The following is a 20683-nucleotide window of genomic DNA, read 5'->3' on the forward strand; positions in this document are numbered from 1 at the left end:
AAACAAATTTTGATATGTTGGATTTATACTTATGTTCTGTACTACTATTTCGTTTATGCCTCAGATTTGTTTCTGTATTTTCTACTTTGCATACTCAGTACATATTTCGTACTGACCCCCTTTCTTCGGGGGGCTGCGTTTCATGCCCGCAGGTACAGACGCACAGTTTGGTGATCCACCAGTTTAGGACACTCTTCTGCTGTTTGGAGTGCTCTTCTCATTTCAGAGCATATATTTTGGTATATATACTTGTTTGATGCATATGTATATATTTGTTCAGGGGTACGGCGGGGCCCTGTTCCGCCATATGATCCGTTTGGTCTGTTTAGAGGTCTGTAGACGTATTTGTGGGTGTGTGTGCCTACTTCTGTACGGGTGTGTTTGGTATGACCCCATTCGTTATGGCAGCCTTGTCGGCGTGCATTCGTATATGTGTTTTGGGCCGTTGTGCCATTTGATAGCCTTGTCGGCTTTTTGATATATGCATACGTATATGGTTGCGCTGAAATGTGTCTGATACAGTTTGAGACGACATGTAGTATTTATGGCCGTATATGCTATCTGTTTGTGATTCGATTTGGAAAGTGTGTTACGATTTGATATGTTTGTCTGTCTGGGTGTCCAAGTAGGGCGCCAGTCACGGCCTACGGGGTTGGGTCGTGACACATATGAATAATCTCTTCACGTGGAGCATGAGTCTTTCTTTGAAAAATTTAAAGTGATGGTTTTTTTTTTTTGTCAAACATAAAGTTACGGATCAAGCTTTACATTTAAAAAATTGAAATTTGATATCCTACCCTTTTGGAGAATTTGGGATTTGAAATAATAATTTGAACATGAAGTTTTAAAGTTTTGTTCACATTTCATAAAGAAACACTTATTTCAAATCAAAACTTCAAATTTGAGCCTCAAATCCCACAGCAAAACGCTTACTTAGTACCAACTTGTTTGATTTTGGAGCATAAACAATAATTCCCAACGAAAATGCCAAGATCTGTGTAGAAAACATTAAAACTAAAAGATTTGAGTGTGATTGACTCTTTCATTCATCAACTGACCCTTATCTAACCTTTTAAGTCGAAATTTTAATTTTTTTTTCCTCCAAGCATTTGAAGAGGGAAAAAAAAGTTGTACTTCGTTCAATGATGTAAAGATATTCGCGGATTTTTGTCAATTTCACGATCGATTATGTTACTATTTGGATAGTCAAAGGATATATTTTTTTTACCATAATTTTTTCAAATACTTTCATAAATATGTTCAATTGCTAACTTTTGTGACTTATAGTACTTCTCATGTATTTTCTAACTATCTAATTCTTATTTCAAAAAACAATTAAAGATTCTATGTTCGAATTCACACCAATAAGCTTGACTCTCGTAATCCCAATCAAAACAATCTTTTTGGGACGAAGGGGGTAATAATTAAGGGTAAAGCTTAAAAGATACTTGTACTTTGTGAAGCAAAGATAAGAACTTTGACTGAATTCACTCTAGTTGTTTCACTCCTGCATTTTGTTTTGAAAAAATTTGGGTAAGAAAAGAAATTTCTGAAGGAAAGAGCATAATTGCACTGTTTCCAATTCCGTTAAATAGAAAGAAACATTTACGCATAGATTTACCCAATTCACAATTCTATGCAAACGTGAAAGCTAATTAATCTTTTCAGAGATGAGAGGTACAAGGAGTAGGCCTCATTTGTTTTCATTAAATAAAACGTCTAAATCTGAATACGCATCTGAATGATTAAGACTAAATTGTTAATTGTTTGTTTTTTAATATCAGAATGCGCATACTTTATTTATTTCAAAATATAATAAATATACAATTCAAATAAAAAAGTAATTAAATATTTTTTTTTTCAAATTTACTAAAATTAAATTATTATTTGATAAAGAAACTGAAACATTTATGTTTGATAGTGATGGTGAAGATGGTGTGGAGTGGTGGTGGTGGTGATGGTTGGTGTTAGTGCCTAGTAATGGTGGTAATGATAGTTGTGATAGTGGAGGCGGTTGGCGACAGTAGTGGTGGTTGACAACAATAGTGGTTGTTGTGATGGCAAATGTGGTTAGTGGTGATGGTTGGTGATTGTAAATTGAGAGGTGGTGAAATTTATCCAACACCAAAATACCTCTTAATAATATTAAAACTTTGTTCAAGATCTTAATATTTAGGACCTATACCAGTGGCGGAGCCACACTATGCCGAGGGTGTTCATCCGAACCCCCTCGGCGGAAAAAAATACTATTTTTACAAGGTTAAAATTATTTTTTATGTATATATAGTAGATGTTGACCCCCCTTAGGCTTCTTCGGATGTTTACTTTTTTATATTTTGAACCCCTCGGCGAAAATCCTGGCTCCGCCACTAACCTATACAAACTAAATAAGTACTTAAATCTTAATGTAAACAAATACACTTAATGGACGGACGTCTGAACCATTAAGATTAGGCCTCCAGGAGGGCAAACAAATGGGGCTTGTACAGTTAAAAGTCCACACTGATGCACACATTTCCACCAACACAAGCAAATTGTAAACATATCCCAAAAAGATAAAGCAAAATCAGATCATATGGCCATAGATTACTGAAGGTGTGGACCTTCTCAAAAAAAAAAAAAAAGGGGGGGGGGGGGGGGGGGGGGATTGCTGAAGTTGTGGAGTTATCTACAGCTCCTACATTTGTTAACCACGTGAGTTGCTTAAATCTGCTCAAGCTATGGCCATTTTTCCTACTGTTGATATAGTGCAGCATGAAAACAGTCCAAGAATTACTAGGGATTTAGCAAATATTTTGGAGGCTATAGATAATGATTTCACTGTTGTACAAAGAAGTAGAACTAACTTTAAGTCCTTACTGGGAATAAAATTAATTCTCTTCCCATAGTGATTCCATGTAAAAATAGTTTTGAAGCCTTGGCTGATTCACAATACTTTAATATAGGGAAAGAATGAGGCATCTGGGAGTGGTCAGTGATGCAGCTACTGGGAAAGATCCGAATGGTAGTTCAACTGTAAACAGAACTATACAGTTGAGGTTACTTCGAATGAGTCAGTTCAAGAAATTCCATCTCAAACTAGTGAAAAAATCATTTACGGCAACCTGAAAGGCGTTACGACTTCACTATTGATGGGAAAAGCTGTAGTTGTTCCAACTCAAGATCTTTCAACTAACATGGTGGAATCAAATAAAGGGCAGCAATGTGAAAGCAAGTGAACTTGATGGGGTAATATGGTGAGAAGCATGGTGATACAAATGTTGTAAGTGAGTGAAGCGTCAAACAACAATAAAAATAACCAACTAGAGGAGGTAGACACTGGAAATAGTGTGCATAGTTTGTGAACCGGGGTCCTATCTCCAGGTGGAAAAGTACATGTCCAAACTCGTGAAAATTAACTTAAATCCATTTTTTTTAGGAGCGCAGTACACTTAATTTGCACGCTGATGAATTCGTACCTGGTTGATGCAAGCCAATTACTTCTAATTCACCTGTTTAAGTTAGAGATAATGCTGGTATAGAAAGTGTTCAACAGATTGAAGGAGGTGTCTCAACTCTCAAGTGCACAAAAGAACAAGGTTCAGATTTTGGTTCCAGAAATTCAACAAGACTTTGAAGAAGCTATGGTTCAAAACTATATTTCCTCCGTCCCAATTATGTGGCACCATTTGACTAGGCACAGAGTGTAAGAAAGAAAGGAAGACTTTTGAATTTGTAATCCAAAACAAGCCTTAGATACTTGTGTGGTTGTAAATCATCTCATAAAGTAAAATTGTTTTTAAATAAAGAAAGATGACATTCTTTTTGGGACAGACTAAAAAGAAAAGTGTGTCACATATGTTGGACATACTAAAAGGAAAGTGTACCACATAAATTGGGATAGACTAAAAAGGAAAGTGTGCCACATAAATTGGGCCAGAGGAAGAACAAAGAAGCATAGTCAGCAACATCAGGTACAAAGAATAATGTTCCTATTGTGAGTTCATTGTTAAGAGAATCTGATAATAATGGTCTGTTCTTTTATTAACACTAGTAAGCATATGCAAGTTACTTGATGTAGCAATTTACCTCAAGGTAACATCAGTAATACAAACAGAGAAAATAGAAGCTATTGGCTATGTAGAACTGTAACCAAGTAGTTAAGAAGTGTAGCAACAAACAGATGAAGCTTAGTTGCCAATTGTGGGAACTTTTCACTCAAACCAGTTCAATAATTCTCACAGCAATCATAGTATTCCCAGTCCAAGACTTAACAACTGGACAAAAATGAAGTAACCTTGCAGATTTAAGTTAAACCGGGATAGAACTATTGCTTTAAACTGCGCAAACACAACTGGAAACAACACCAAATAAGAATCACTTCAGATTTTCACTCCAAAATAAAATCTGATTCATCAAATCTCAACAGCAGTTTAATACAATTCCAAGACATTTCAGAAAAACCAAAACAAGTTCTTTATCATAAGCAATTGCACAGGAACTGGTAACAAAGTAATGACCTTTTAGTGCAGAAATGAAGCTTTTCAAATTGTTCAAACTGATGCAATAACCTCCAAAATTTAAACAAGACTAAGTTTCCAGTTACTGTTCAGTTGTGCCTTCAGTTCACAATGAATTCGATCCCAAAATTTTATTAGTGGTCAGCTTCTAACAATTTAAGCAACTCAGCAACACAACCCAACTTCAAAATGCAGCAATTACTGTCACAGGATTTCAGCGCTAGAACTACACAATTACAATTTCAGGTTCAAGTTAACCTTTTAAGAATCAAACACAAGGTCAGGAAATTACAGCAGCAAGTTGAACTGCCAACTTAATAATTGAGGATTCAAGTTTCAGCTTTACACAACTTTCAGTTCTTGTTCAAGGGTTCTCAGTCACTAGCAAGCCAAAGACTATCGAATTTCAACTCTTAAAAAAAAAAAAATCCCTTAATATGGATTGCCCAAAACGGGCAACCTTTATCCAAGAGTAACTTCAGTCCTGAATTTTTACCGATTAGAAAATACCAACATTTACAAACATCAAAGTTAGCCTTCTCTTCATGTTTATACATTTCTCATTACATACCATAGAACTTCAACCTTACAAATGATACTTGCCTCCAGTCTTAGGATACTTAACATGGAGCGAAGGGAGCATCAACCAATCATATAGTAGTGTAGTCAAGGCTGAGGTAAGCACAATTATAAGCTGATTTAGCTAAGCGCAAAATAAGCTGTAGGAGGCAAAGAAGGATTTAAAAGTGGACCGAAATGCTCAGACTATTAAGTGTTTTGCTACATATAAACCTCATTTGCTATATATTTGATAAGTAAACATATTTCAGGAACAAAAAGATAAACAGGTCAACAAGATCACCATACAAAGTTACATACAAGGTACCGAATCCTCAGTGAGGAGGGTAAAATACAACAACAATACCATTCCCAGCGTAATCCCACAAGTGGGGTCTGGGGAGGGTAAGATGTCCACAAACCTTACCCCTCAGCTAAAGAAGGGTAAAATACATGGTACAGAAAGTTCATTATACAACAAAACATATACTAGTACTAGATAAACAAATGATTTAGTTTTTAACATGGCCTGAACCATCCTCTTCAACAACCACATTAACGACCTTTTCATACCTGAAATCTCTCTTTGCTGGGATTACTACCTCTGTATTATTATTAATACCAAATGTGACCCATAAAAACAGCCCAACTAAGGAAGCCAGTGCTAAACATCCTGTCACAAAAATCAAGCAAGACGAAAAAAGACGAAATCTTTTTCGATTCGCCATCTTATTTGGATCCACAGGTTGAGAATGTAACCACTTTGGAACACTCCTCACACTAAACTTCCATGAATAAACACTAGTACCTTCTAATGAACTTCCATTAGAAGTTAATCCCACCAACACTTGTTGTCCCTTCCACATATTACCCAAATCAACATTATAAACTAACAATGGACCATATGGCCTAGCACCACCTAATTCACTTACCCTTACCTCTAATCTCTTTGATGTACAATCATAATCAACCCAAGATTGAAACTTTTTGCCACTACTATTCAAACCCAAGTTCTTGTTTCTTGAAACAAGACTCCCCACATTCACAACAACATGATTGGTAAAAGTATCAAGATCAACATCAAGAAAACCCCATTTTTTTGGAACAATTACCAAGGAAAGATCATCACTGTTAGAGAATGAGAAGTCAGTGGAAAAAGAAGTGGAATCAAGAAAAGTAAAGGGTATTTTCTGGAAGAGAAATCCAGTACTAGGAGAAGACTTTGATGGATCAGTGAGCTGCACAAATGAACCATTTTTAGTAATCTTGGCATCACCAACAAGACCAAGATTGGGATCAAATTGGGAAAAACTGAGTTCAATGGAAAATGGGAGCAAAGTTAAGAGGAGAAGAAGAGCAAGATTATGCAGCATTGTGCCAAATTTGAGAGTATTTGGTTAGTCTAGGGTTTGATGTTGAAAGGTAAAGTATCAATTGCAGTGTTGTGATTTGTTAGAGAAAATGACAGTAATGGTCCTTTATGTTTGTGGGTAAGTTCAAAAGAGTTTCTTATGTATGTACTTAAGAATTTTGGTTCTTTAAGGATGTGTTTAGTATGAAGATTATTGGAACACAAGTGGATCTCTCACTTATTTTTTTAGAGTTTAATAAGTAAGAAAAAAAAAATTATTTCAAGAGCATTTATATGTAATCTAACAAAACACTATGAGGCATGTGATCAGGAGGTCACGGGTTCGAGCCATAGAAACAGCCACATGCAGAAATATAGCTGTAAGATTGTGTATAATAGATCCTTGTGGTCCGGTCTTTTCTCGGACCCAACGCATAGCGAAAGCTTAATGCATCGGGCTGCCTAGCAAAATACCATGAGGTAGGATGGAGTAGGAAGTGTGTTCGAGGGTTTGGGGGGGGGGGGGGTTGGATAGTCAAAAGGGAGGGGTTGGCGCGTTACGTGGGCGTGGAGGAGACATTGAACTTGAATATCGCTTATGAAACTTGTTTTTCCTACTTTCATTAGCGAAGTCATTTTCCTCATTTTTAAGCAACTTGTTTAAAAAAAAAAACATTTTGACCAATGAAACATGAAAAATTTGATGTTTTTCTCCATACCAAACACACCCTAATTTGGACAAAAGTTTCATAGCTCTCTGTGGGTCCTAACTCTCGACTCATAAGCCAGGCTATACGCCCATTTAGAGCATGTTTGACCTAGCGGCTAAAAACAACTTATTTTGAGAAGTGCTTTTCAAAAAAGCACTTTTCGTGAGAAGCAGTTTGTGTTTGGCTAATTCATTTGAAAAATGTTTTTGACGGCTTTAAATAAGCAGATTGTGTTTGGCTAATCATCCGTAAAAAGTGCTTTTGAGTGTCAAATTACGAAAAGGACAAGTGTCAAATGAACGTTTCCTATCAAGATTGTTTTACAGAGATAAGTTTTTATAAATATCTATTATAATACATATTAAAATTTAAATATTATAATACAGATTTGTTTAATTAAAATTTAATAATACATATTAAAATTTTCAATTAATATAATACATAGATAAATAAAAAGTAAGTATTAATAGTGATATAATATCAACACTATGATTTAAATATACTAAAAACTACAACCAAAACAAAATTTAAAATCATTCCACAAATTAAAATTTAACACAAAGAATTATTGATTAGAAATTAGTGGATTAATGAGGGATATATATACTTTATAAATGTGTAATTATGGCAGAGATATTTTTGTCTTGAAAAAAATAATTTTCTGCTTTTGCTTTTTTCAAGAAGCAGAAAAATAATTTTGTGCTTCTTCCCAACCGCAGAAAAACTACTTCTGCTTCTAATTAAAAAACAGTTTTACCAATTGGTCAAACACCTCAAACATCCAAAATAAATATTTTTTCTAGGAAAAAAGCGTTTTTAGCCTCAAAATCGCTAGGCCAACATGCTCTTAGTTCTTTTATCAAAGTATAGTTGGGCGTGATTGTCCCATTTGGAGTACGAAATTTTCTTTGGAGTTACTCATGGGACCGCCCTGAGGAATCTAATTTAAACTGATGTACTGTATATGCTTTAATTCCTATGTTCTAATTTATGTGTCAGCAATATCATTTGAGGAATCAAAGTGATTTTTCTTTGACCACACTTATCTTAAATAATTTTTAAATATTTCGAATTTTATTAATTAGCACATGATTCATAGTAATGTTATTTCATTTTTAAAAACTTAAAGAAATAATTAGTTCACTGACATTTATTACGTAAAAGTTTACCCAACCAGTCCTTCTTGAGTCAAGTAACACAAATATCATATTCTGATCTTGTTGAGAAAAGAGAAATTTTAGAAAGTAAAATAGGAAAAACTTTAGTATTCATGTTTTATGGGAACAAGAAGCTACGGTAAGTAATTATAAACTTAAGCGTTCTATACCATGAAAATATGATTCATGGAATTATTCATACGAGCAATATCAAAGGGAAATAGTACTAATTATAGGCGCCCATTTAATCCCTTAAACATCCAAGATAGGAGTCTATCTAACCCCTTGACATCTAAGATGGGAATTTTATTAAGTACTAATAGCAACATGTAATAAGTAAAACACACTTTTAGTAAGGACGTTGTCCGACAATGTTGCCTACAGGATCATAGTTGCAAGAAATGAACCACCACCCATTGTTGCAACGAGCCCGACCACAACCTAGTTTGACTGAGTTACGCCAGACTACTTGAGTATAGTGTCCGCACTGTTTCCCGGCAGCACATGTGTTGGTCCCATAGTTGTAGTCAGCCTTCTCTGCCACCCACAACTCCACGGCCTTCCTCCCCGTGAAGTCGCCGCTGCCCTTGGCAAGGTTCTCCCCTGCACCAGAATGAATCAAGTTGCAATCCCCCCTTCTTGAGTTAGCGTAGTTTTGTGCTTTGGATGCCAAGCCGGCATCCCAAGTCATTGGCCCGACCCCAACTTGGGAACGAGCGTTGTTGTGAACCGCAAGATAGTCTTGGGGTGAATTTTGAGCGTCACAAGAGTGAAATATGGCTAATACCATGACATAAACGAGTAACAATGGGATGTTGAATGACCTCATTGTGTTTTAGGTTTAGTGGAGAGAAAAGAAATCAAGTATTGTGAATTGTGATTATGAATGTGAGATTAGTAGTGTATATATAAGTAAACATTGTGGAAAATTTTGTTTTGCATGTGTGAAGAAAATTCAAAGGTGATTAGTAGAGAGAAAAAGTAAAAAATGCTCCTTTATATTTCTTAGTAGGTTCAAAATAGTTCCTTAAGTATCACCTAAGCAGTTTTTTGGTTCTTTAACTAATTCAGAAATGAGCATTTTTGGTCCTCTAAATTTGTTAAAAGTGAGCACTTTTTGGTCTTGATTGGATATTTATCTTATTCTGGTCGTTAAATTTAATCGAAACTCTAAAAATTATTAAATTTAAACATTGTGGAATTTTGTTTCGCATGTATGAAGAACATTCAAAGGTGATTAGTACCATTGCATGGCGTGTTCCGGGAAGTAATATCTATGCTTTAAAGAATAGTCATACTTTAAGTTAGGACGTTCATTTTCTTCAAAATCATGTTATCAAGATTAGGTTAAACAACACTAATTGAGGAGATAAGTATTTGGACTTCAAATTTATTGGTCCAAAGTTTTTTAGTCCTAGGATAGGTGTGGTGGAGCTAAATGACTTTAAATTTACTGGTTCAAACCGGTTTGGCCATAAAACTACTGTATTCACTTTTTCTGGAATAATTTTTCACTTTATTTGAAAATAAGTGTTCGGCATAAAAATTCCGAATCCAACTTGAAGTTGTATTTTAATTTTGAAAAATAACTTAGAATGTGTTTTCCAAAGCTCACTTTTCACTTTTGAAGTTGTATTTCAAATTTGGAAAGTACATTCAAGCATGAACAATATTCCAAATATATTTTGCAAAAGGTATAACCAAACACAACCTGTCTTAACTTCGACTCTAACTCCATAAATTCCAAATAAAGTTAGAAAAATATTTGGAATCCATGGCCAAACGCCTACTAAGTCATAGGATAGGTGTGATGGATCTAGCTGATAATTCTTTGCTTAATAATAGTGACTGCCATCGCAGCAATTCTAGTCATCGCTTTCTTTTTAACGGGTCACAGACGCAAATTAATTTTTAGTAGTCGGACACTAAGTTCCAAATATAAATGATTAGAGAAAGAAATTTTTTATTCACCCCCTATTTGGATAGAATAGAATTATTCTATCAGAGAGAGAAGACTAACTATTTGTTAATCACTGAAAGCAATGACAAAATGAAAACAAATTGATGGACACTTAAACCAGATCAAATAGTTGGTTCTTGCGTAGAAATTGCGTTGGCCCATAGAAACTAAAATATTTTCCGCTTTTTTGGAATTTTTGAAGAGTCGTGTTTGATTATTTGCATAGGGTTTTAACATATTTCCAAATTTCAAATAATGTGAAAAAATACCGGAAAAAAGTTAATAATTCTCATAAGCCTCACATCACAGCGGAAATAGTATACATTTTTGGATTAATTAGCTGAATAAGTATTTCAAGCATAAAGTGCTGAAAAGCGTTTTTTAAGTGTTGAAGCTGAATTTATGATTAAATAATTACGTGTTTTAGATAAAAATGATGAAATAAAAATAAACAGTGAATGTGTTTATTAAAATATCAATAATAAACATTTTGTCCGTTAAAATAATTGAAATGTGATTAAGTTGTTAACACTAAAATGAGCTTTTTGTTGCAGCATGTTTTATTTAATGTTTATTCATATACAAATTAATACGTTACCTTAACTTATAAGCAACTTATAACTTATATAAGATTATTTTTAAGACGGATAGCGAAGCACTGCACTGTATTGGGCCAAATGCGGAGTATACAGCTATACCAATGCAGGTAGGACACGTGGCATAGAGGACAAGTCATAAGGCGAGTCAGTACTGTTACCACCGGTTGTAGCACTGTGGTACCGGAGAAGTACCATGCCCGGTGGTAAGTATAATAGCTCCGGAAGAGACACCAACGGTCTTCCGTTATAAGTCAAGTCAGGCGTTACAGATTCAGTGCAATCAGACTTTATGACCCTCTTCATTATTCATTATTACCTTGTATTCAATGCTCATTATGGGCAGCGCATAATACATGGAATATGTGCCCCTAGCTCTTAGTATAAATAGAGGTAATCATTCCCATTGTAAGGACACGAAATACAAGATAATATACTCAGTTTCTATACAAATTCTTTGCATAGCTTTTTAACTTTATTGTGTTCATATCAGCTCCGGTGCCACCACTAGATTTGAACGGAGGAAACTACGCCCAGGACAATCGTTTACAGCCCGGGCTTTTTCCTTACTTCAACTCCAACTCCATAAATTCCAAATAAAGTTAGAAAAATATTTGGAATCCATGGCCAAACGCCTACTAGAGTCATATGATAGGTGTGATGGATCTAGCTGATAATTCTTTGGTTAATAATTTCTTGATTACGATCGCAGCAATTCTATTCATCGTTTTCTTTTTAACGGGTCAGGACGCAAATTAATTTTTAGTAGTTCCAAATATAAATGACTAGAGAAAAAGAATTTTTTTTATTCACCCACTATTTGGATAGAATAGAATTATTCCATGAGCGAGAGAAGACTTTAACTATTTGTTAGTCACTGAAAGCAATGGCAAAATGAAAACAAACTGATGGACACTTAAACCAGATCAAATAGTTGGTCCTTGCGTAGAAATTAATTGCCTCACATCCAGGCAACTTCGAATGAGAATTAAAGACACAGCGGGAATAGTATACATTTTTGGATTAGCTGAAATTTAAGTAGTTTTTGAGCGTCAAGTGATGTAAAGTGTTTTTTAAGTGTTGAAATTGAATTTCTGAATAACTACTTACATGTTTTAGATTAAAAAAAAATGCTGAAATACAAATAAACAGTTAATGTATTTAGTAAAACATATACTAATAAACATTTTGTCTGTTAAAATAACTTAAATGTCATTAAGTTGTTAACACTAAAATGAGCTTATTATTGCAACATTTTTTATTTAAAATTATCTCATATACAAATTAATACATTACCTTAACTTATAACTTATATAATATTATAAGATTATTTTTAAGACGGATAGTTGGATAGTGATGCACTGCACAAGGATGGTCAGATGTATACTTGCACAATAGCGTACATAGGGTTTTCAGTAAGCGGTGTCAATATTGATAGAAGAGAGAACAAAATTTTAATTATCACATACTATGTAATATAAGATATATTCTTGACCCATTGGTTTAGTTTAGATTTAAGTTAGAAGTGGTCTTGGGTTTAATATTACTTAATGACTTAACCACAATTTTAGGCAAAATATGTTATTTTTTCAAAAGCATGCTTAGGTTGAGGTTCGATCAATCCTCCTACCTCGAGGACCAAAATTCAGAGCTAAACCATCTCAGCAAGCAACATCCTTTGTATGGGGGTGTCATTTCGTGTAATATATATTCATGGTTTTAAAATACATATAGCAAAATATTCGAAGACCTTCGCTCAACGTCGGTCTACTCGCAGTTTGCTCACACGCAACATTAGCTTAGATAGACCCTGGATCTAACTTTTCGTACGTGTCTTCATTCTTTGCTACGTGCTAAGTTTTACAGGACTTAAATTTCTAGTTGAGCCTTTTGTGGTTTTTACTCGAGTAGGAGAGTTTATTATGGTAGATCAAGTATATCAGGACTGTATGATTTCGGTACACAGTAAAGAAACCTGGTCGATCTCATTAAGTTACAGAAGGTTGACTTTGTCGTCATAAAGTCCGAACAAGTTCAAAAGGCTAAAGTTATATTTTGTGTTTGGTACAATGGAAAAATAAACTATTTAGAGATCTTAAATCCGTTCATAATCAACATTCCTTAAGACCTATGGGAGAAAAAACTCCATATCCTTAAATACATAACTCTAGAGTATCGAAACCTCTTTATGATTATGACCTTCATTTGTTAGAAAGTCGGCACACTGATTTGCCTCCTCTAGATCTGTCTATCGTGGTGTTGTTAGCCTTGCATGATATTGTACGTGATAAGTTTAGCAATCAATTTATGAGGCACTCCTTCCTACTGTATAAAGTTATATAGTACTACTATAGAGTACAAGTATTAATTAAGCAATGATAAAAGGATATTTATTTTTTCAACATTATTTTCTAAGGCAATGTTCACTCCAAATGAATAGTGCTTAATTTGATCATTACATGAATTTATCACAAATACGTAGGCATCATCCTAAAACTTGGTGGAGAAATGAGCAATCTATTTTCTCTTTATGGTATGAGAACAAAATTATCACTTCCCTTCCAAATTGTCACCAAGACAAAGAGGACATTTAAAGAGCATAGATTCATTGATATCTTAGCTCCAAAGCCAAATGTTACCAAGAATCACCAAAATTGTCTTCAACTCATTGAGGACTTTATTCAAACAGATTGTAAACAAAATTATAAACACCCATTGGAAAAAAAACTATCTTTTTCTGAGCAAAATTATAGACACCCATTGAATAAAAAACTGTCTTTTTTGAATTCAAATGAAGATTCAATTTCATTGCTTTTTAGGTTTCATACAGAAGGATCTAAAATTGGGGTTAGTTTAGTATCAAATGCAATGAGTTTATGTGCATCAAGAAGAGATTTTAGTATAGGGATTCAAGTTCATTGCTTAGTGATTGTTAATGGGTTTTTATCCAATGTTTATGTTGGTAGTTCTTTGATAAGTTTTTATAGTAATTTTGGAGGAGTGGTGGATGCTTACCAAGTGTTTGATGAAATGCCTGTGAGAAATGTTGTGTCTTGGAGTGCTATGTTAAACGCGTTTGCGCAAGAGAATGAGTTGGATATGTGTTTGAAACTGTATAAGGGTATGAAGGGATTGGGGTTGAAACCTAACGAATTCACGTTTTCGAGCTTGTTGAGCGCGTGTATGGGTAACGGGTGTTTTGGTCATGGTAGGAGTATTCATTGCCAAATAATTGTTACAGGTTTTGATTCGTATAGACACGTTGTGAATGCCGTTTTGTCGATGTATTGTAAATGTGGGGAAGTAAAGGATGCTCTTCGCGTTTTTGAAAATGCGAGGAGCAAGGATTTGGTGTTGTGGAACTCGATGATTTGCGGATATGCACAGCAAGGACATGCAATTCAAGCTATCGAACTTTTCGAGGAAATGAAGAAGCAAAAAGTGAGACCTGATTCGATCACCTTCCTTGGAGTGTTATCTTCTTGCCGCCATGCAGGTTTTGTTAAAGAAGGCATGTATTACTTTAATTCAATGGTTGATTATGGTGTGAAGCCAGAGCTAGATCATTATTCATGTATCGTGGATCTTCTTGGACGAGCACGGTTATTAGAAGAGGCTCGGGAGTTTATCGAGAAGATGCCAATTCAACCAAATGGTGTTATATGGGGTTCCTTCCTTATGTCGTGCAGGCTTCAGGGGAATTTTCGGTTGGGGATTGAGGCTGCGGAGAATAGGCTTGCACTGGAACCGGGTTCCATGTCTACTCACTTGCAGCTGGTAAATTTATACGCGGGGTTAGGATACTGGGATCAGGCAGCTAGAGTGCAGAAGTTGATGAAAGAGAAAGGAATTAAAAGGGATCCTGGTTATAGTTGGATCGAGATAAGTAATCAAGTTTTTTGGTTTACTGCTGAAGACTTATCGATGGGACGTAATAAATCAATTGCTAGTTTGGTGGATATTTTGGTGGATCACATGAGAAGCTTTGGTGTAGAAGAATTTGATTTCAGTGAATAGTAATGTAGAGTAGATGTGCAATTTTGCTTTGATATGAGCCAAGATTCTTCTTGACATATATCAGGGATAGCCATTTTGACTTTGGACAGCAGCACGAGTGCAAATAGATTGTTGAGAAAATGGACCTTGAGCTTAATTCTAACTCCAAAAGTTAGCTCATTAGGCGAAGATTGCGGAACAAGGTGACTGGCCCTGTGGGTATTCAAAGTTGAAGGAGTGTCTCCGTGTGACCTATAGGTCAGGGTTTGAATCGTGAAAGCAGCCACTAATGGTTGCATTAGGGTAGGTTGTCTACTTCACACCCCTAGGGTGCAGCCCTTCCCCGGACCTTGCTAACACGGGATGCTTTGTGCACCAGAGTGTTTTTTTTTTTTTTTTTGGTGCGCAAACAGAAATGCAAATCGGCGAGCACTATGTTGTGGGTTTGGCAAATCTGATTGGCGGGCAATGCACTTCTAGTGTTGTTTATCCTTGTAAGGGGATTGCTACAAATGGATGATAAGAATCCTGTTCAGCCAGCAGTGGCATTTAACATTTTTCTAATCTAGAAAGTTATCAAGTGAGTGTCTTTGCTGAGACTATTAGGGGATTTCTGAGTAATCTATAAGGATTTGGATCGCTGCTAGATAGCTTGGGCGTAAAACATGAAGCTTTAGCAATTGAACATTAGTCACCATACTAAGAGAAAAGAGTAACAATGGTCTTCATCAAAGGAAAAAAAAAGAAAAGAGTAACAATGGTTCTAGTGAGATTAACCCAAAAAATTCAGTTCAGAATGAGCATTGTCCAATTGTGTGCTTCGCTTGTTCGTTAGAGCTTTAGTTTTTCTAGAATGTGCCACCGTCGTTCTATGAGTTGCGTCATTCATAGCCAGCAGGTGGTAAGAAATATGAAACTACTTTGGATGTGTTATACCCCGTACATTTATACGACGAATTATCCGCAAGCAAATCGACTCAAGTTAAAGGCGAAATTATTTTCGGACATGAAATAAGAGCTTTTAATTTTCAACTTTGATTATCACAAAAATTGCTTATAAATTTTATTTAGCATAAAAATATTAATATTGGAGATTAGGAATTAATAAATTGTGATTAGATTATTAAGTAGGGATTAGGGATTAATTAATCTAATTATCAAAAAGTGGGTCCCACAACACGTGGCGAGATTTGGTTGGACTTGAATAAAGATGGACACATGTCATAAAAAAAAATTGACACATGTCCACTTTGCAAAGATGATATATATGAGTAAAGTGGATGACTAAGTCATCACTTACACAACAATTAATCTTGCAAATTAGATTTTAGAGAGAAGGCTCTCAAGCCTAGAGAGAGAGAAGTTCGGGCACTGTTCACGACGCCGGAACTGTTCACGTCGGCGACTGTTCACGGCGGAACTGTTCACGGCGCACTGTTCACGCGCCACTGTTCACGGCCAAGAGGAGAAAAATCCAACCCCATTTCTAGCCTTCCCAAAAATAATTCCTTGGTGTTAACCCACTATTTGGAGGTCCCTAAGTAGCGTGGAAGCATTATTGGAGCGATCAAACCATCCATTTTTGTAAATCGCAAACCCTAACTTTCTTGTGGAGTAGAGAACAAAGGTAAGAATTTCTATTGTTTTATGGGTTATAAATGTTTTATGCATATTTTGGTATGTTAATATGGATGAAATTGGTGAAATATTGTATGTTGGAAGTGGGTTGTGTGCTTGGGGAGCTAGCCGTGTAAATGGGTGTGTGATTGGGTTAATGAATAAAATTTTTGTAGCATGTTTGATTGTTGTAGAGTGGAGAAGAGAATAAAAATCATCAATATACGTATATGTGTGTAGTGTGGCCGTGTATAGCCCCAATGTTTGGCAAAGGATGAATCAATATCGCTTAGTGTTTTAGTTGTCGTCGTTATGAATTCTAGTTTGGAAATGAGAGTTTAATGTCCCAAATTGATATGGTGAATGTTGCGGACTGATTTGGAGAATTTTGTGAAATTAATGCAATCTTTATATTTATGAGAATTATATCGTTATAGTGTGGATTGTTGATACAAATCATGACTTAAAAATGAGGAATGTGGTAAAGGGGCTGCTCTCGGTTTTTGGGGCTGTTTTCGGCCCAATTTGGAGAAATTGTTGGATCGTTGGAAATATTATGTGAATTACTTAGAATGTTCTTGAATGTTGTTAGTATGGGTTTGGGTTAGTAGTTGAATGTATAGGCGTTGATGTTGGCTTGAAGGTAAGCCGTTGAATTGAATATTTGAAAAGTTGTCGAATGATGAAAAAGAGAGTATTAATGTAATATTGTCTTTCGGATTGGTTATTGGAGTTGCTAGGTTGGTTATTGTGGTTGTTGTTGTTGATTTTGAGCGAGTTAAATTCTCGGGTTGGCATATTTATAGGGGAAATGCTGCCGAATTTTCTGTAGAATTTAATGTTAGTTTGGAATGAATGGCTGCCTATGTTTAATATTGGATATTCGTTGGCATATTTGTAGACCTTGGGGAGCCCGAGGCGTAGATTGGGATTTACTTTAGATTGGTTATCTTGGAGTGCGTACGAGGTATGTAAAGCTCCAACCTTCCTTCTTTTGGCATGCCTTAGTTTTGGATAGGCTAGATTACGAGCCTTTAGGGAAATCCTATGATTCTAAATCCGAGCATGTTATGATCCGTATATGTTCCTTGGCACTCTTATGTATAATTTGATGAAATATGAACCTTTATGTATTTGAAATAATCGCTTTCCGAACTTTGCACAAAAAGGTTTTCACTTTAAAGAATTTCGTAATTTTTGAATGCCATATATTTCACATAAAGGCTCGGATTGTTTTGATATTTTCGTATGAGTTTGCATGGCCTATAATGAGTATGTTTTCCATAAGTGGGCCCGACTCGGGAAAATACCCGTCCGTGGGTCCCGCGACTTTCCTTTATGTAATTCGGACGACTTTTGAAAGAATTTGGTATGATTATCATTTCAAATTTCAAGTATGGTCATTTACTTATATTTGAGTCTATGATAATGATTTTATGCATATGGTTACTAATGACTCTGCTCGTGCGTTTTGTTATATCTTTCGCCGGTTCCCGGGCCGGTTCTGTTATCGTGCGCATTTTGATATACTCCGGAGTTATGCTGTGTTATGGTTCTCCGAGCTACTCGCTAATGAGGGTCGGGTTCCACATATATTTGGTGTTATGCTGTGTATGGCGGTATGTTGTGATGTGATATGTGACGGGGATACGGAGATTTGAAACTTTCTGGTGTTATGCTGTGTTATGGCGCCATCGACGGGTGGGCGACCATATTCTTCTGTACCCTATGCATTACTTACATATTTTTGAAAGTAAGCAAATTTTGATATGTTGGATTTGCACTTATGTTTGGTACTTCCATTTCGCTTATGTCTCAGATTTGCTTTCTGTATATTCTGCTTTGCATACTCAGTACATATTTCGTACTGACCCCCTTTCTTCGGGGGGCTGCGTTTCATGCCCGCAGGTACAGACGCACAGTTTGGTGATCTACCCATTTAGGACATCCTCTTCTGCTGTTTGGAGTGCTCTTCTCATTTCAGAGCACACATTTTGGTATACATTTGTTCGCTATGTATATATGTATTTGTTCAGGGGCACGGCGGGGCCCTGTCCCGCCATATGATTCTGTCGATCTGTTTAGAGGTCTGTGGACGTGTTTGTGGGTTAGGGTCTTTCTGTATGGATGTATGTACATGTCGTTTGGGCGATCCCATACGCCGAGGCGGCCGGTCCGCATATGTTGTTTGGGCGATCCTATACGCCGAGGCGGCCGGTCCGCATATGTTTATATATTGCTTGGTTAGCCCTGTGTGGCTTTTGTTGGTATTTTCTGCGTGCAGGGTATATTGGATAGTCCGTAAAACAAAGGAAACTCTGCCGAAATTTTTCTGGAAATTACCTAAATCTGAAATAAAGCCTTGTCGGCTTCCGCCATATACTAGAATGAGTTGATAGAATTTGAGATAATATTTGATAGATGGGTTCGGGTGCCCAGATCGGGCACTAGTCACGGCCTACGGGGTTGGGTCGTGACAGGATGCTACTTGGATGACTAGTCCATCAACCTGGATTAAGCATGAAGGTCCTATTTATCCCTACAATTCTGTGACCTCTGCAGTCTAAATAGTTTTTTGAGAAGTGATAAACAAGTACTAGCAGCTGTAGGCGTTTGTTTTCTCTTCTTGATGGAGAGCCTCTTTTTCTACAGTCAAGAAAAAATCAGCCAGTGGAATAAGAGCTCCCTAAGTTCCAGAAGGATCATTAAGTTCTTGATGCTACGTTGATATATATAGTTGGTGGTTTAGAAGGTTAGCAGGATTCATTGATGAAACTAGTATTACTGCACTAGCTTTGCCTTGAATAAAACAACCTCTTATTGTGTGTTACCATGTGAAATAGAGAAGATTTGGTGATACTGAATCTGTTGATTGAAAAACAGGAAGGAGAGTACAACTATTTCTTTGCAAAAATGAAGATGATACAATCAAGCTACTGCAGGCTCAGTTTGATCTTCCAGGTCTAGCTTTAATAAAGGCCAGTGACCAAATATGCTCTCCACAAGTCCCATTTCATCCCAGCTATCAGCAGTTGCAGCTTCAGACACTTGCTTCGCATGGTAAATTTTATAGTCGTCCAATTGCCCTAACCACTGATTGCTTATGTAAACAGCCTGTGAATCATCTGCATTATGGCTGCCATGCTGAATTACTTCACCTGCAAACAGGTCATCTGATTTCTCAGAGCCGTTTACGTAGGCAGGTACAGCATCATCTCCCCAGCCGCCAGCAAAGTAGGATACAAACTCCGGTAGCCAGTTGGATGGAAATGGCTCTCCATAAGGACCACCATCGCTGTAGCTTCCATCATACCAAGACTGACTGCCACACAATGAGGGTTCTTGCTTCTGCTAGGAGAAGTGCTATAAAAAAAAAAGGGCAACTAGGTGTACAAAGCATCCCGGGTTAGCAGGGTCCGGGGAAGGATCGTATCCCAAGTTGTGCTATAAATTACCTGAAAAGGAGTGAAAAGAAGGAAGATAATCTGCTGGGGCAGAGAGTACGGTCTTTGGTTCTGATGCTCACCTATCCAATTATCTAATACGAAAGTTAAACGTGTTTGGAATAATGTTGTATGTCAACTACGCATTAATTCTAAAGTAGTTGGCGCAACTGTATAACAGTCCGCTCCTTTCAGGCTATTTTGTCATAGTATTAAGAGAATTCGTAATAATTTAGACTATTCTATACCAGTTATTAATGTACAAGTACTGTTTTCTTTTATTCAAGTTTGTGATTTGTTATGCTGTCACACAGGTGAAGCTGTTTGAAATAAAAACTGTTGCTAAAGATATTTTGATTTCTTTTGCTGTGAAACTATTAAATCACATATTTGGTTTGGCAATTTTACTCTTTTTGGATGGAATCTGTTTAACAAAAAGAGGCAAACCACCATTACAAAGAGAAAGGGGAAAAAGTTGTGGAAAAGCATCTAATTTTATCTAAAACGAATCGTTTGCATGAAAATACATGGAAATTGGCCTCTTCCTATTTCCCCTCTTGCACCAGAAAGAAGACAAGAAAACAGTCCAGAACTAAAACAGTCATGGTCCCATATATGTAACTGCCACCGTAAACCACTTAATCAAAGTATCTATACAAACTTTAAACTTAAGATATCATACGCAAAACGCAGGTTATCTGGTAAATCGAAAGGTAATCTTTGGCACCTAGCTAAAATATATGGATGTAGTTGTATGAACACAGCTAAGATGGTACATGACTTTAAGCGATGAGAA

The 20683-nt window shown here is 36.2% G+C and overlaps 3 protein-coding genes across 18 annotated transcripts in view; 1 reads left to right on the forward strand and 2 right to left on the reverse strand.

The window, feature by feature from the left end:
* Positions 1-5323: 5323 nt before the first annotated feature.
* On the reverse strand, positions 5324-6560 carry LOC132630138 (L-type lectin-domain containing receptor kinase S.4-like). The gene has a single exon (XM_060345696.1). The coding sequence runs from the start codon at positions 6428-6430 to the stop codon at positions 5570-5572; it is 861 nt and encodes a 286-aa protein (XP_060201679.1). The 5' UTR covers positions 6431-6560; the 3' UTR covers positions 5324-5569.
* Positions 6561-8485: 1925 nt separating this feature from the next.
* LOC132630139 (pathogenesis-related leaf protein 4-like) lies at positions 8486-9149 on the reverse strand. Its single transcript, XM_060345697.1, has one exon. It carries the CDS (start codon positions 9102-9104, stop codon positions 8625-8627), a length of 480 nt encoding a protein of 159 aa, XP_060201680.1. The 5' UTR covers positions 9105-9149; the 3' UTR covers positions 8486-8624.
* Positions 9150-12971: 3822 nt separating this feature from the next.
* LOC132630147 (pentatricopeptide repeat-containing protein At2g37320-like) overlaps positions 12972-20683 on the forward strand; it is a 94911-nt gene continuing 87199 nt past the window's right edge. Inside the window, exons 1-4 of one of the 16 annotated variants that reach the window (XM_060345720.1) lie at positions 12972-18441; positions 19097-19196; positions 19288-19504; positions 19613-20238. In XM_060345720.1, coding sequence (XP_060201703.1) covers positions 13340-14848 — 1509 coding nt within the window. In that variant the 5' untranslated portion in view covers positions 12972-13339 and the 3' untranslated portion in view covers positions 14849-18441; positions 19097-19196; positions 19288-19504; positions 19613-20238. Of the gene's footprint in view, positions 19505-19612; positions 20239-20683 lie in introns of those variants that run through there. The other 15 variants (XM_060345722.1, XM_060345719.1, XM_060345724.1 and 12 more) reach the window with 15 other exon arrangements.

Source organism: Lycium barbarum, chromosome 3, assembly GCF_019175385.1.
Source record: "Lycium barbarum isolate Lr01 chromosome 3, ASM1917538v2, whole genome shotgun sequence".
In the NCBI taxonomy this organism is placed as follows: Eukaryota; Viridiplantae; Streptophyta; class Magnoliopsida; order Solanales; family Solanaceae; genus Lycium; species Lycium barbarum.

Excerpts from the sequence above, each read along its gene's own strand:
- LOC132630138 (XM_060345696.1), bottom strand. The coding sequence starts at position 6,430 with ATGCTGCATAATCTTGCTCTTCTTCTCCTCTTAACTTTGCTCCCATTT.
- LOC132630139 (XM_060345697.1), bottom strand. The coding sequence starts at position 9,104 with ATGAGGTCATTCAACATCCCATTGTTACTCGTTTATGTCATGGTATTA.